The 15785-nt window shown below is 41.3% G+C and overlaps 1 protein-coding gene across 17 annotated transcripts in view; it reads right to left on the reverse strand.

Annotated features, from left to right (window-relative positions):
- Positions 1 to 6783: 6783 nt before the first annotated feature.
- frmd4a (FERM domain containing 4A) overlaps positions 6784 to 15785 on the reverse strand; it is a 164323-nt gene continuing 155321 nt past the window's right edge. For 12 of the 17 annotated variants that reach the window (XM_084409663.1, XM_084409660.1, XM_084409675.1 and 9 more), the window contains 7 exons: positions 15381 to 15612; positions 15069 to 15125; positions 14337 to 14574; positions 14084 to 14239; positions 12718 to 13550; positions 11263 to 11359; positions 6784 to 9443 (listed from right to left, as the gene is read on the reverse strand). In XM_084409663.1, coding sequence (XP_084265789.1) covers positions 9338 to 9443; positions 11263 to 11359; positions 12718 to 13550; positions 14084 to 14239; positions 14337 to 14574; positions 15069 to 15125; positions 15381 to 15612 — 1719 coding nt within the window. In that variant the 3' untranslated portion in view covers positions 6784 to 9337. Of the gene's footprint in view, positions 9444 to 10399; positions 10468 to 11262; positions 11360 to 12717; positions 13551 to 14083; positions 14240 to 14336; positions 14575 to 15068; positions 15126 to 15380; positions 15613 to 15785 lie in introns of all 17 variants that reach the window. The other 5 variants (XM_084409674.1, XM_084409670.1, XM_084409669.1 and 2 more) reach the window with 1 other exon arrangement.

The raw sequence follows: 15785 nt of genomic DNA on the forward strand, positions 1-15785 counted from the left end.
AAGCACAAGAAGACACAAATTATTTTTATTATTTAGATTATAAAAAAGTAATCATGAGCTGTTTTGGCGTGCACACAGGGAACTGTCTGTGTGTGTGTGTGTGTGCATAGAAAACAGCGAGAGAGAAAAAACTCTTTCACGTCGTCTTGTGCTTGAATCTGAATGGTTAAAATTGCTTAAATGTTTAAATTGACAAGACTTGTGCAAATTAAAAACTTTCATGATGATGTAGCAATGGGCCGATTGACAAGCAAGTGACAATTCAAGATGGTCCTCGCGATTCTGCCGTCTTTGGTACCAGAAAATATTTGCTAGGGGCACTGTCTCTATAGCACGTATTACGTGAAGGTTGTGCATTTCCAATCGCAGAACTGAGGCATTCTGCTCCCGTACAGTGGGCATTAACACACCGTTGAAATGGGGTAGTCTGCGAAAGAACTGAAGTGTGTGTTTAACGTATTTTTACTGATTTCATAACCCACTCTGATACCCCTGGCAGCGCCTGCCATGCTTTTGTCAATTGTAACTTGCTGCTGGGGAGCAGGAAGTTTAAAGGGGTCATATGATGCGATTTCTTGTCTTCCTTTTTCTTTAGTGTGTTATATAGCTGTTTGTGCATATATAAGATCTGCAGAGTTACAAAGCTCAAAGTCTCAAACCCAAAGAGATATTCTTTGTAAAAGTTAAGGCTCAGCCACGCCTTCCTAAAAGGCTTCGTTCAAATACGCCCCCACAAATCTACGTCAGTGTGTGGGGGCAGTGTTTCATAACACCGCCCACATGTATACGCAAAGAAAGAAGGCATAGCGTTTATTCTCGCTGTATTGTTGCCGCCGGCACCGCCATGTCGTGGAAACGCTGTGTTTTTCGTTGCGAATGCCAAACTACTTTGTTTGGCATTCCAAAAGAGGACACAATTAGAAAACAGTGCAGTGGCGTAACGAGCCAACCCCGGGCCCTTAAGCAGGATTATCAAGGCGGGCCCCCCTACTACAACACGTGATGACGCTACGCGCACCAAAAAAAAAAAAACTGCTGGTGATGGCGCACCATAATAACACATTGTTACTGTTACTGTCACTGCTATATACACATAGGCCTAGGTCCAAATACATAAAAAAAGATGCTCACTTACATTATAGCTGCATTTAACCACGGAGCTGCTACTACCAACGGTCGCTTCAGGTGCTTTACTCGCTTCACTCTCTTGCTCCATCTCAATCTCGAGCTCCCCCTGTGTCATCTTTTTAAAGAAGCTTCCTATTTTTGGTAATTTATTAATTAATTTATCAAATTCCTCTTTTCGTTTGCGCTTTTGAAAGCCACTTTTGTGTTTAAAATTTGACGACTCCATATCTGTCTCAAGTTCAACGTTTTTTTTACTGTTTTGCACGCAATGCGCATGTTCACCCGGGGATTCCCCAATCCCAATTCGAAACAAATTACACCAAATTCATCATTGTTCGTTTCAAACATTTATTTAATTATCAGTCAAATATGTTGTTGTCATTATTTATTCAAATCAATTCACAAAAAAAACAAAAAACAAATGCGATCAGACTAAAAGTAGTAAAATGCGATAGGGGGACCCGGCTGTCAATCAATATCTTCCAGTAACGCGGGCGGGCCCCTGATTGGTCCGGGCCCGTAAGCAACCGCTTACCCTGCTTACCGATAGTTACTCCTGTGAAACAGTGGTTAAACTTGATTTACAACACTGTTCCAGAACAGCACAACCAAAGTATTCGACTGTGTGCTGCGCATTTTTCGGAGGAATGTTTGCAGAACCTGGGAGAGTAGCTACAAGGCCAGCTGTGCACAAAGGCTGATTCTAAAAAGTGGGGCAATTCCATCTTTGCGAGTACAGTCTGGCGCTTCTGACTCACAGACACAGCCTGGAAGTATGTTTTCATATTTTAAGAATATGCTACTGACTATTCAAACGCAAGTTTTGAGCAGAGTAGCACTTGTTTGTCGATCACAAATGCAGACATGGTTTAATGTTTACGTTGTGTTCTCCCCCGTAGCACGGCGCGACGTGTAAAAAGACAGTATAAGTCTGATACTGATACGTTCTGGTCCAGTCCCGCTGGCAAAGCTGATTGATCAGCTCGGTCATCTGCATTTTCCGGATCAGATTCGGGCTCGAATTGATAGCTGTATTACTGACATTATCACCTGTCATTATTGCTTTGGGAGCTGGTGTTCCAAATATAGTAAAGGGTGTGACATTTCCGTCTTACGCTTAAGTTATTCGGGCCAATCACAATACACCGGATCTCTGGCCAATCAGATCACACCACGCTTTTTGGAAACGATGAGCTTTGTTTCAGAAAGGCGGGGCATAGAGGAGAAACAAAGTACGGTAATACACAAAATAATGTTCTTTTTAGAACCGTCAAATGACCCCTTTAATCCCACGTGAGAGTGAGAAGAGGAGGAAAATCGCTCTGATGTTGAGGTAAGTTTTGGATTTTTTTACTTTATTGCACTGCATAGTGAAATACGCGTGGCGAATACACAGGGGAGCGAGCAGACTTCTTCTGCGGCTCGTCTTTGGTGCTGGTTGCAAGATTTTATCCTCAGAGAGACAGCGTTAGGAACTTGGCTTTGTTTCCAGTGCCGGCCTGCTGTTCCTGTCAGGGCGAGGCCTCTGACTCTTCGAGCCATGACGACGCCTTGGCCACGGCTGTTTTGACCTCATCGCTGGCTCATGCTCTCACCGAGCAGCAGAGTTTAACATACCCCACTCGGTCAGCGTCGTCCAAAGAAGATGAGAGGGAGGATCCCGGATTGTGCACTCGACTTTGATATCTCGTTGTGCACCTTGGGGAAAAAGGGGGCGGGAACCACTGTCCAGTTGGGGTGGCAGAGGTGCGTGGGCATTGATCCATATCAGAAGCTTATGGCACCTTCCTCGGCTCGAAGGAGGGTGGCAGAGTTTGTGGGGCGAGTTCATCGCTTTGGACGATGGCCACACGGAGCCTGAGAGTCCGGAGGCTCATATCTCCACAGCGGGGGCAGTCCGACCCCCCAAGTACCCGCCTCTGCGTGGGCACGACCCAGGCAGAAGACACTGGTGGCCATCTGAAGGTTCGATTGGCTCTGCGCAGGAGAGGCAATCGCGAGAGGTCATCCTTATCCCAAGGCTCACAACAGGGGATAAGAAGACGTTGTCCACTGAGATTGTAAATTACGGTAAGTCTTGCTTGATGATAGGCTTCTTGCAGAAGGTTGGCTGAAGGAAAAGATTCTGAATAAATGCCGCCTTATATAATGGGAAAGCCCCCTCATATTTTGCATGTTTGAATGCCATTGGCCAGTGTTACTGGCATGATTCAATAAGGCTTCAGTAGTATTTGGAGGAAGGGGTTTCCCCCATAAGCGTTAGCAAACGCAATGTCGAAGTGAACCGAATCGAAAGGGAACTGGCTATATTAAGGCTCCCCTGTATGTGTGTATATATATATATATATATATATATATATATATATATATATATATATATATACACACTGTATATAACCCCCTCATATTGGCAGAGCAAGAGATCTCTCTCAGGGCTGTGGAGAAAACCAGACTCCAGCTCCCATCACCCCTTGCTGCAGTTTTCATGGTGATGAAAGAGTTGCGATTATAAACACACCAATCCCAAACTCCCAGGTCACACAATATACGTCCTTTCACACAGCATTCCAACACGCGCGCTGTTCTCACGGCTTGTGGGAGAAACACACACATACACACACTTTCATCACATGAGAGAATAACGGCTTCCAGCTGCTTGGAAAGCTGTAACAGAATAGCTGCTCTGCTCCAGACCCTGCAGGGCTCATACAGAAACATTATTCTGGAAGAATGGACTTTATTAGCATGGGATAGGGAATGTGTGGGTATTTATGTGTCACATGAAATATCAGAGACTACATATGGGGGAAAATAAAGACATAAGTAAATAAAGACAAGAAGTGAAAAAGTGTTAAGGCCCATGTATTTGGTTGCTAGTGTCTTCAACAAGACAATAAACAAGTTAACATTGAATAACTTACATTTTAGACGCAATATTGCCGGTTACTTTGTCTATTTTTGCTCCGCCAACGAAAAGAGGTCCAAACGAAAGTCAACGCCTGTTCAATCGCCCGCGTCTCCGAGTAGCAACACACACTTAAATCAGCATTTCAAACAAATCGTTTCAGTTAGTGGATGATTCAATCTCATTTGCTGAATTCGCATACTACTAATATACTCAAACTACGTTTACCGTATCTTTCAATTGCAGAAATCGTAAGAGTAGTAGCCTATATACTCGCATGCGGTTTCAATTTCAGCAATTGTGTTGTGCCTGAAATAATAGTTCACAAAACGATTGACTGAATGGTACTTCCTTTGAATAAGTGTTTGGTTAAAAAGTATGTTCCAAGTTCCATTTAGTATGAGTGTGTGTAATTTGAATTAATTCCAGGAATACTACATTCGACATGTTGCCATTGTGACATCCCAACATCCCCCAGGCATCAACAGAGTGTCGGCACAGATTCGGGCCACATCTGGTGCGGGTGGAATCCACATGTACCGTGTTGCTGTCTGGGCAGTTGAGTCCCTACAGTAAAGTGTCCATCAAAAGTGCACTTTAAAGTCTTGGCGGAAGTAGTTGGTCATCCGGGTACTTTTCACCTACTGTTTTATAAAACTTTCATCTACTATATAGCAGGAAAAGTATGCATATTTGCATGCGGCCAGTGATTTTGAACAAATCGATTAAAGCGATGGCTCACTCATCATAAAGGCAGATAAACAACGAATCCATGTTTTTAAACAAATCGGTTGAATGAATGTTTCGCAGTCTCAATCAGATAGCCGCCACCTCCAGCATTATGATGCAACTTGCAGAGAATAACTGAAAACCCTGAGTAATTTACGAATGAAAATCTAATTTACATTGAAGAGACATGTTGTTCTACCATGTTGTGCTTGTTTGGACAGGGTTTGGGTTCCCCTGGACTCAGTTAACCTAGGGTTAAGGGCACAATGTTAATTGTTCATGAATTATTGGTGGAGAATGAAACTTTCAAGCCCATATCATTCAATACTTCATCTTACCACCCCCTTTGGACTGACAGCAGTGGTGCTTTCCACAGACTCTAGTGTTTATTTTGGCCTATAGTCAGTTGTGAGCCTGCCAAATTCAAACAATTCTCCAAAATAACTGCAAATGCCTTGACCCTCCATACTAGGGGTCACGATGATGCCCTATGAAGTCAAGCTTTCATGTTCACTGAACACAACATTCCTCAGTGTTCCTCAAGCCCTTCACACACAGCAGGGGGAATGTCAGTGGTGAAAATATTTCATTCAACAAAGCATCCACTGAGCTTCACAGGAAATGGAAGATCTCCATAAACACAGCGTCTCTTGTTGTTCACATTCCAGCTGCAGTGGGTACAATAGACTCGGCTGCCCCAAAACACATATTTCGAGCATCACACTGGGTTTTCAGCACAATAACAGCAGCCAATTCTCCAATGTTTGGTTTTCCAGTGTTGTGTTCCTGTTGCCGGGGGAGATCCCAAGCCATTGTCTGAGGCACAAACATCCTCACACACTTCCTCACAAAATCTGTGAGTCACATTAACGTAGTATGTAAGAAGACGGTAGGGAGTTGATCAGAACCCTAGCAGGCATTGCATAACTTATTGTCCTGCCTGGCACAGGAAGTGATCATAGGGACTTATGGGAATTCCACTTGCATGTGTACTATCAGAGTCAAAAGAAAGTTGTCATCGTTTACTCACCCCTCATGACGTTCCAAACATGATTCTCTATTTTCTGTGGAACATGGAGCAATATATTTGGATATATTAAAGGCTCCAAAGGTCCAAAAAATTGCACAACAGCACCACGAGAGAAGTCCATACCAGTGATGTTATTGTTAACTAAACCTAAATTATAAATAAAATGGTAACACTTTAGTTTATGGTCCAATTCTAACAATTAACTAGTTGCTTATTAGCATGCGTATTAGGATATTGGCTGTTTATAAATGCTTATAAAGCACATATTAATGCCTTATCTACATCCCTTAAACCTACCCAATACATAAACTTAACAACTACCTTACTAACTATTAATTAGGAGTTTATTGAGGCAAAAATCATAGATTATAGTTAGTTAATAATAAGCACTGGACCCTGATCTAAAGTGTGGCCATTATATTTTCACTGTTTTTTGTATATTCATGTATGTTGTTGATTTGGCAATATTGTATGTAAAACAACAATGCTAATATTCAAATCTTTTGAGTTTTACATTCCGTTCATAAGCAAACAAACATTGAGGACAAAATAATTCATATGCAATCAAATGAACCTACCAAAAAATTCTTTATGATTTCAGTCCAAAACAGGACATTCAGTGTGTGTAACCTTGAATGCAGGTTCAAAGCAGGACGGTTTTCTTTCCCTTTTCCTCCATTAAAATGATTTTGTCTATTTTTTAAGCAGCATTCAGGAAATCAAATTTTCAGTTTTCACGTACTTGGTATTTCAATCACCGGGTGTGATTGTCAGCTTCACCAGCGGCTGATCTCGTTACAAATGCAGAAACATAATCCACAAAGGTGACATGCGGGAATTTCAATTCCGCCTGGAGGAAGCGGATCATCACCTTCATCCACCTGGACGTTATGAATAACCATAAATATACATTAACCATGCATAACACTCTGTTATCGACACGCAAGACACGCGATCTGAATAATAGCAATGAAGTGATTTCACGCTTCAGTTTAGCGAACATTCAGCAATAATTTATTTCAGAATCTCAAGAACCACCAACATGTCTCATCTGGAAAATTCAGTATCAGTTGCCAACAACACGGTTTTTGAAAAATGTTACTATACAAATTCTTAATAGAAAAAAGAATAAATTAACTGTGGAATTTGGTTATATTTAACCTGCCCAACAATTCCACTTTTATTTTTTTCTACAACACCATTTTATTGTGTCCGGTTATATCTGAAAATGAACTCATAAAACATGCTCTATTGTCAAGATGAAGTGGTAAGACAGTTTAGTAACTAAAGTCCTTCATTTTGCACAACTGGTATTAAAACTATGGACAACAGTTAGGAAAAGTCTACAGCTCGGAAACCAAAGCAGCAACTGGTCTTCCTGTAGCACCTGAACGTGTTGTTGCGATTTACCAGCTTAAAGACACGCAAATAAAACAAATACCGATTTATAAAAATCAGATGATAGGTTTTACTTTTTCTTTTAAAAGAACCCAGTTTCCACAGTCCTGCCTAGAAATGTTGATAAATGTGTTAGTTTTCTTTTTTCTATAAAAAGATTTATGTTTTTGTTATCGAGTACAGGTAGACGATAGGAGTCAGCTCACATTGGCCTAAGAGGGTATGAGGTCTGAACGACCTCTAAACGTAGACGCGGATGAGGTGTTTTACTTTCCATTAGGGCTGTTTTCACACCGGGTTTTAGTTTTAACATCAAGATGCATTACACAGTGTGCTGAGCATGCACGGAAACAATGAACAATCAATTTCAGGGCAGATAAAAATGTCTTTGAATGGGCATGAATCAGATGACTTTTAGGTGATTTGGACCCTTTTGAAAACACATTTGTAGCGACTGCTTATGTTAACGCACAAACTATTGAATTTCTGTAGTAATGGCAAAGGGTGTGCTTTTAGCTACCTGTTTCTTAAGGTACTTTGCACGTACGATATTTTTCGTATCTTGCAGAGTGTTTAACAATGTCTTTAGCGTTATGGCTTGATGTTTTTCCTCGATCGGACGATCGAGGCGAGGGGCACACGTGGTTTCGGATCTTGTTGACTGCATGACGAGAGCATGAAACACCCTGTATTGTTCGAGCTTATGGTTTCTTACGGGCCGCTTGTAAAACTAAGCACCTGCTTTAACCGTGTCACATTCTGGAATGCTGTTCTCCTGAAAGCCTTCGACAGCTCAGGGAGGAGGTAATGTCATTTCCGTTGAAATATTGAGTCTGTGTGCCACGTTGTGTTGTGCTCATCTGACGGATTTAGAAATGTGAACATAATGTCATAGTGGTGTTATTGTTAAGTAAAATCCTGAATATTAAAAACGGATACATAAAAACAGAAAACCGATAAGGCCAGGAGTGTTCGGAGAAGGTATTTTCGTGTGTCTCGTTACTTCACTGATGTCACAACACTATACGCGGGGGTTAGTGACGGTTCTGCATGCAGTGTGGGCTTACAGCAGGGCATTGTGGGATGTGCAGTTCAGGCTCGGAGCACCATGGTGGCGAAGTTGCCTTACTAGCAAAGTACACCGGTTGCGGCCTGAGTTGCAGTACTTCACAGATTGGTCGTTCAATGCCGAGGGTCATGCTAATGCCTCTAACCTAATGCTTCAGATTTGTTGTACAGCTATGGCTTCTAAAAGTTAGCTAATGTTCTGCAAAAATGGTTGAACTTTCTGGACAAGAACCAATGAACTTGAGAATGACAAACCAACATTACGTACAAAGACCACAATGTTTTTGAATTTCCTTGAAATTATGTAGATAAGATGTATCACCATCTTGAGCGATATGATATCGGGGCTCGTTCTCCAATCCAGGATGACCGAAGACAGGCTTCTGCCATTTTAAATGCTCTATTGTTATTCACAAAATATCAAAGTCCACAGGCAGAGGGAGAGGCTTATGGTGCGCTGCGGTCCAGATGAGATGGGTAATGAAAGAGGGGTTTGTGGTCACATGTTGTTTTTGTTTTTTTTAACAGAACTGAGAACATAAAGATCTACAAAGATGGTTGGCGACAAAGCAATCCATCGGAATGTGTTTTTGTGCATGTCATGTGCATGAGAGAGAACGACGCCGGCTCTCTGACATTAGTGCAGAGGGACACACACGACAGCAGGGGACGAATGTCTATTTGAGCATGTGTGTGTATGTGTGTGTGTGTGTGTGCATGAGTGGGATTCACTTATAGTACAACGCGCAGAAGACGTCTCTCTTATGCACATCACTCCAGCGATGGAATAAACACAGAGGGTTTGTGCATGGAGGAACCGGCTGCCAGCTAACTGGGTCAAAGTTCAAAAGTCTGAGTGGGAGGGGTCAGACAAGGTCAAGCTCAGTTCATTCAGAGTCTTGTATTCCCATAGTTCATAAACACTGTACCGCTGGGTATACAGAGAGACAGAGATGAAAGAGAGGTTGAGGTGGTACTGGCTCCAGCCGTAAGTGTGTTCGGATGAGTTGAGGTCCAGACTGTGGTCAGGCCTGCCTTCTGAACACTCTTTTAAAGAGAGAGGGATGAGGGATGATGGTTTAGACGAGCGTTCCCGGCTTTGCCTTCTCGTGCCCGTACCACTGTACGTCCGCTATCTCAGAGCACAGGGGACTGCTCAGGAAACAACTATCAGCGAACGGCGATCTGCAATGACAGGTCAAGGAAAAAGTCAGATATGTCATTTGAACATGCTTTCAAACTATCCCTATTCATATTTAAACACATTCTGCAGAATTCCACAAATTTCCCCCAAAAATCAGCACAGAAAAAGCAAAAACCTGGACATGGCCCACAACGGGAACGACTTTATGTTTTTTGCACGTGGAACCAAGGAAGAAAATTGAGAATCCCAAATAAGACAAAGACTTGTTATTAAAAGTGATTAATTAGATTAAATTAGATTAATTACTAGGCGTGCCACGATATTTCTCGTTGCGGTGAAAAGCTGTCTCGCGATATCAGTCGGAGATGAGTTTGTGTCTTTTACTGCTTATGATAATTAGCACTCAGAAAGTAGAACTGAAGTGACATTCATAGGTAGCATTTTCGTCAAGACACCTGCATTATTATTGCCTCGTTGTTATTATGTTATGTATTTTAAGTCATATTTTAAGGCTATTGTTCACTAAGGTCTATTTTTATTACCATATTGTTTTGCATTTTGTGACGTTCAGTTGAATAAAATACTTTTTCCAGTCATATTTTGAAGATTTCTTAAAAATAGTGTTAAAATATCATCTCGTGAACCCAATATTGTGCATGGTCACACCCCTATTAATTATATTTTATTTGTAAAACATGTTCAATTTACTGTATTAAACATATCTTAAATATTAAATGTAATTTTAGATTTCCTTTTTTTGATGCAGAAGTTTGGTCATACTGCCTACACCTTAAAGTTTTTCAAGGAGTCATTGCCTCCCTAGTAATTTTATAATAAAAATTGTATTTTGAAATAAATTTAGTTACAAGTTACATTCCAACACAAGAAAATGACACAATCAGAGAGGTGAAGTAGTGAAAGAGTGAGATACAGAACATGCAGAGAGAGAGAGAGAGAGAGAGAGATTGAGAGAGAGAGAGAGAGAGAGAGAGTGTACCTCTCTACTGGTCAGTGCTTTGGTGAGAGGGAGAACGGTCTTCAGTAGGAGAACTTTCAGTCGTATCACTGCCCCAAGAAAACACACACACATTCAGGCAGAGGTGGGTTAGTGAGACACAAAGAGAGAGAGAGAGAGAGAGAGAGAGAGAGAGAGAGAGAGAGGTTAGCGTTTGTGGGTAGCCGTGATCAGTTAATGTAGAGTGAGTTGTGTAATTTTGACACTGGGATAGTTCTGTTACACACTATTAAAGTGAACAACACAGACAAAGCATTGGTACAGTTAGGTGAACATCTAAACCAAGACAATATGCTCCATAGCTCAGACTTTGACCAACATCCTCAAATATGTCTAAATTTAGACTGTTCTTTAGAGTAAATACCTACTGACAAACACACTGCAATCTACAGGAAAACCAAGCCAATTGTGCAAACTTGGCAAAAACCAAGAACAGCAAAATGAAATTTTGAAGTACATATAATCATTCTTGGTCAAAGGTAAGTGCATGGAGAACCATATAAACCTTGAGTGATATCACTGACAAATATTACAGGTGATTTATTTATTTTTTGCACAAAACTATTCTCGTTGACTACACGTGAAACACGTCCTTTGCTTTACTTCTGGTGACTTTAGTTTTATTAAATGATTTTGATCGGTCAATCAACTACAGAGATGCAGCACAGTATCTAACAAGCCACTTGAATACTAGAGAGTGTTATATACAGTTTTTGTTATTTACATTGACTAGCTACTATTTACATATTCTACAAATATATATTATATATATAATTTTTTTTAAGTGAAAAATGATATACAAATATTTATACTGTGTGCTTAAATACACTGATTCTATGTCTTACCCGCTCTGCCAATTGAGTATGTGTTGTGGGCTGCAGGGGGGTGTAGCTGCAGGCTCACTACAGGGAGTTCCACTCCTCTGACTGTGTGGAGATGCAGCTGAAACACACACAGACTTCACTATAAGACACTAATGCACACTGTTGAACTCCAGTCACATATGCTTACGCACGTGGTGAACTTGTCGGAGATAAAGATGACTGCTTGCTGCCAACACCCTCTTGATCTGCTGGAAAAGGTTTGGAGTGTTTCTGCCACCCAGAGAGAGGCGATAATCCCCACTACACACACCCACACACTGACCAGACCACCCTGACAGCATCTATACACACACACACACACACGGCTCACAGCAAGTTGACACATAAATTAGGTCGGTTACACTTTATTTTAAGGTGTCATTGTTACAGTGTAATTATAAGTACTGAGTAATATTAACAACTACATGTAATTACTATAGGGTTAGGATTTGGTTGAGGGTTAGTTGCATGTAATTATGCATAAATTACTTAATTACTATGGTAAGTACATGTAACATATGTAACAAGGACACTGTAAAATAAAGTGTTACCAAATAGGTCTTATTCCACTACTATTTCTCTGTCTTTCTTTCACAAACACGCACGCGCACACACACACACACTCAATCATTGGAGTAGCATGTACGCAATGAAGTGAAATGTACAGACCCTACTTAGAGGACACATGTGAATGAAAATGAGGCTGTGAGGGTAAGAATTACAGTCCATTGATAGATTTTTTTACCATTGGGTACCTGGGTGTTGATCATTCAGTGAATAAAGATACTTTATATAAATGCAAACACCATAAAACATGGATTGTGAACATGTTGAATGGACATTTTTTCTCTCACAGCCTCATTTTCATTACCCAGGGCTATAAAAAAAAAAAAAAAAAAAAAAATTTAGTAGGAGCTTCTCGCTCTGAAAATACAAAAAGTTTGGATTCAACTAACTTTTTCTAGACGTCAAATTATAGAGTCGTTCGATGCAATGGTTAATCAAAACTGATTTCAGTGTCACAGACCTCAGAAATCATACATAACCAAAAAAAAGACTTGCAGTTTAATGAGTGATGTCAGATGAGTCTGATTCAAACTGATAACTCTATTGTTCAACACTTCAACACTGATAAAAGAATCTGTTTGACAAATTCTGCTTATCAGACATCATAGATAGCATGCAGTTCTTTTTTGCATAGAACAAGAGAATTGCATAGACAGTTATAACTGTCACTAAGAAAATATTATTATTCTGTGTTGCGAAGAATTATGGCTATATATATATATATATATATATATATATACACTGCAAATCAATAATTAATTTTAGCAACAATCTGGAGCCAAGTTTGTGTTTAATTAATGACGTTTACTCTGATTGAGGTCTATCGAGTATTTATATATTTCTTGCATAGTATATATTTGTCCTGCTCACCTGGTGACCCCTTCACTAGCGACCCTATTCGTCCTCCACGGCCGTCTGAAGCGTTGGAGCTGGTGTGTGTGACGCGGCTGTGCTCCTTTATCGATCCAGACGAGCGCTGGTACCAGCACCTCAGCTCCTCTGACACCGCTGCCCGCCCCCCTCCACCTCCTCCTTCCCTGCCCAGAGACGGAGTCCTCACAATCTGCGAGCGGGAGGGCGTCAACCTCCCGCTGCCGCCACCCGCTTCCCCGTCCTCCCCAGAGCCCCACCCCTCCTTATAAAGCCCCCCAGCTGTGTAAGAGTTGGAGGTCTTGAACTGTGCCTTGACGCTGTAGTGCCCCTCCTGGTCATTTTCCAGGCTGCGGACTACCACGGCATTGGGGCTGCTGCCCTCTGTGTACAGCGGGTACTCTTTGATACGGTACTGCGAGGATGGCTGGCTCTGGCTATGGAGGTACACACCCTGGTGGCTCCCGCACACTCCTCCGTGGGTGCTCCCGTTACGGGCCGCTAGATTGGGCATGCTGCCGGAACTGGACGCACCCAGGTGTCCGGCGGACTTGTGGCGCTGTCGCTGGCGCTGACGGGCTTTGGATGGCGAGTCCTCGGCCAGCGTACAGTAGTTGGGGTTAGAGGTGGACGAGGGGTAATAATGTTCTGAGCTGGAGTGGCTGGTGCAAGACGAGCAGTCGTCGGGGACAACAGAGCCATTGCTTCCTGTCCTCTGGGGTCCTGACAGAAAGAGGTCAGGGCTAAGTCCAGCCTCTGTGTTTGCCTCTAAGGACAGAAGCTTCCCCTGAGACTCCAAACTGGAACTCCGGCCACGGAAGGGCTGAGTTAAACTGAGAAAGAATAGAAAACTGACTTTTAGTGGACTGTTTGGATATATATATATATACACTGTATATGTGTGTGTTTGTGTTTTTTTATTATTATTATGACAATTTTTTTACAAATTGTTTATGTTAACATGAAACAATGCAGTGTATCTCAAATTGAATTAGTATATTCTATGAAAAAATGCAACAAGGGATGGATTCTATCAATTAGAATTGGGTTGATGTTGAAAAAATAATAGGAATTGATGTAGGAATTTATTTAAAGAAAGATTACATTACTTTTCTCAAAATAATGAGCACTAATGAATCATGCATGAAGGAGTACTATAATGGTAAATAGGGTTGATTTTTATTAAATGTATACATACATATATAATTGTATTAAATTTAACAATTTAAAATATGAATGATTCCTATAAAATAAGGATGAATTTATTTCACATAAAAATATAATTATGTAAATGGTATGTTAAATAAAACACTAGGTAATGTTCTCATGTTGACAGTAGAGGACATTGGAGGGTGTGTGGCAGCACCTGGCTGAGTGGACGTAGCTCCGTGTCCTCAGGTCAGGGGTGGAGGGCATGCTGGACTGACTGTTCCAGTGCGGGAGGGAGCGCACCGGGCTGTTCTGGAGAGAGTTGCTCCCTCCCGCCTCACAGCTGCCTGTGCTGGGGAACCGCCTGTGACTACTGCACAAAGAGAAAAGAATAAACATGATTCATTCATTTGAACATGCAACAAACTATTCATACCAAGCACAACACACATTTCCGGTTTGATCCGTACCTGGAGTGCGAGGATCGTTTCTTCACCCGTTCGTAGGGTTCGTCTAATGAGCTTTCGCTCCACATGCGGGGTTTGATCGGGGACTTGTCGTAGTCACTGCGCTGGTAGTGCAGGTGTCTCAGTCCATCCAGGGACTGGGGGGGAGGTGGCCGGCTGTGGGACGGGGGTCGGGGAGGGAGACCTTTGTGTGGGGAGGCAGCTGGAGAGAACGTGGGGGTTCCTGTCACCTGGGAGTCATCTGGAGCATAGAGTGAGATGAACTGAGATAAATATATGACTGAATGTTAAGATGGCGTGTGTATATGTGTTTCCTTTGTGGACAAAATTGCTAAATGTTAGAAATGAAGAAAATTACTTAATTTAATTTAATAAAAAAAGAACTTAAAATAAAAAATAGTTTACAAAATGGCTTGATGTGGATTATCATGAGGCATATTTGAAGTTAGTGTAAAAAAATATCAATTAAATTCTATACTAAATATTAATGAGTCAAATTAATTAATATTAATTAGGCAAATGTTTTGTATATCACTTGGAAAAATAATTATTGTTTATTGTGTCTTTTATGATACACCAAACAAAACACTTAATTCTTGTTTATAACACCCAATCTTAAACTATAGATAGATAAAATCAAACCCTGCCCTAAATTTTGCTTGTTAAATATTCTGCTTAAACTTGAAATTATAGAATTAAAATTGGTATGCGTGTATAAAAGTGTTCAAAACGCACCATCATCCAGCACCAGTGCGTCAGACAACGAGCTGTCCTCTGAGCCGATATTTGCTTCTGCCAAACAAAGACAATTACAAAGCGAAAACTCCAACACACCAAAATGTCAAACAAATCACTGCAACCTGAGTGTGAAAATGAGTGAATTTTCACAGCAGAGGTCACACACAAACACATACGTTCACACTGTTTTATAGGTCTATGGGGAGGTGTGATTACTCTTGCTCTCAGCATGAAAGACTTTACAGAGGAAACACTTAATGAACTCACAAGTAACTGAGTGAAAACATCTTTATAAATGTAATTCCTCACCCTCTATGATGAGAGAGGCACGTTGCGTGGGTTTCTTCCCGGAGCGAACGCGGTGCTCGTTGATGCCGTTCTCAATGTCTTGCAGCTTCTTCAGAGCATTCAGATACGACGTCTTCCTCTGTTTCTTCAGCTTCTTGCTGCTGATGTGAGGATCCGATGCTAACCGCCGCGCTGCCTCTGTTATCTGAGACTGGATGGCAAATTCCCTTTCCAAACGCTCCAATTCCTCTTCCTAAAAATACACAGATGTAAACACACACAAAATGAGTAAATCAATCAAAAAAAACATGTAATTCTTCACTTTGTGAAACTGCAAACACACACTCCGTCAGAATAACAAGACAGCTACGGGCGCCAAATTGTCTAGTTCTCACACACACATTGAGAGAGCTAAGATATTGTGGC

Source organism: Rutilus rutilus (assembly GCF_951802725.1).
Source record: "Rutilus rutilus genome assembly, chromosome: 5".
In the NCBI taxonomy this organism is placed as follows: domain Eukaryota; kingdom Metazoa; phylum Chordata; class Actinopteri; order Cypriniformes; family Leuciscidae; genus Rutilus; species Rutilus rutilus.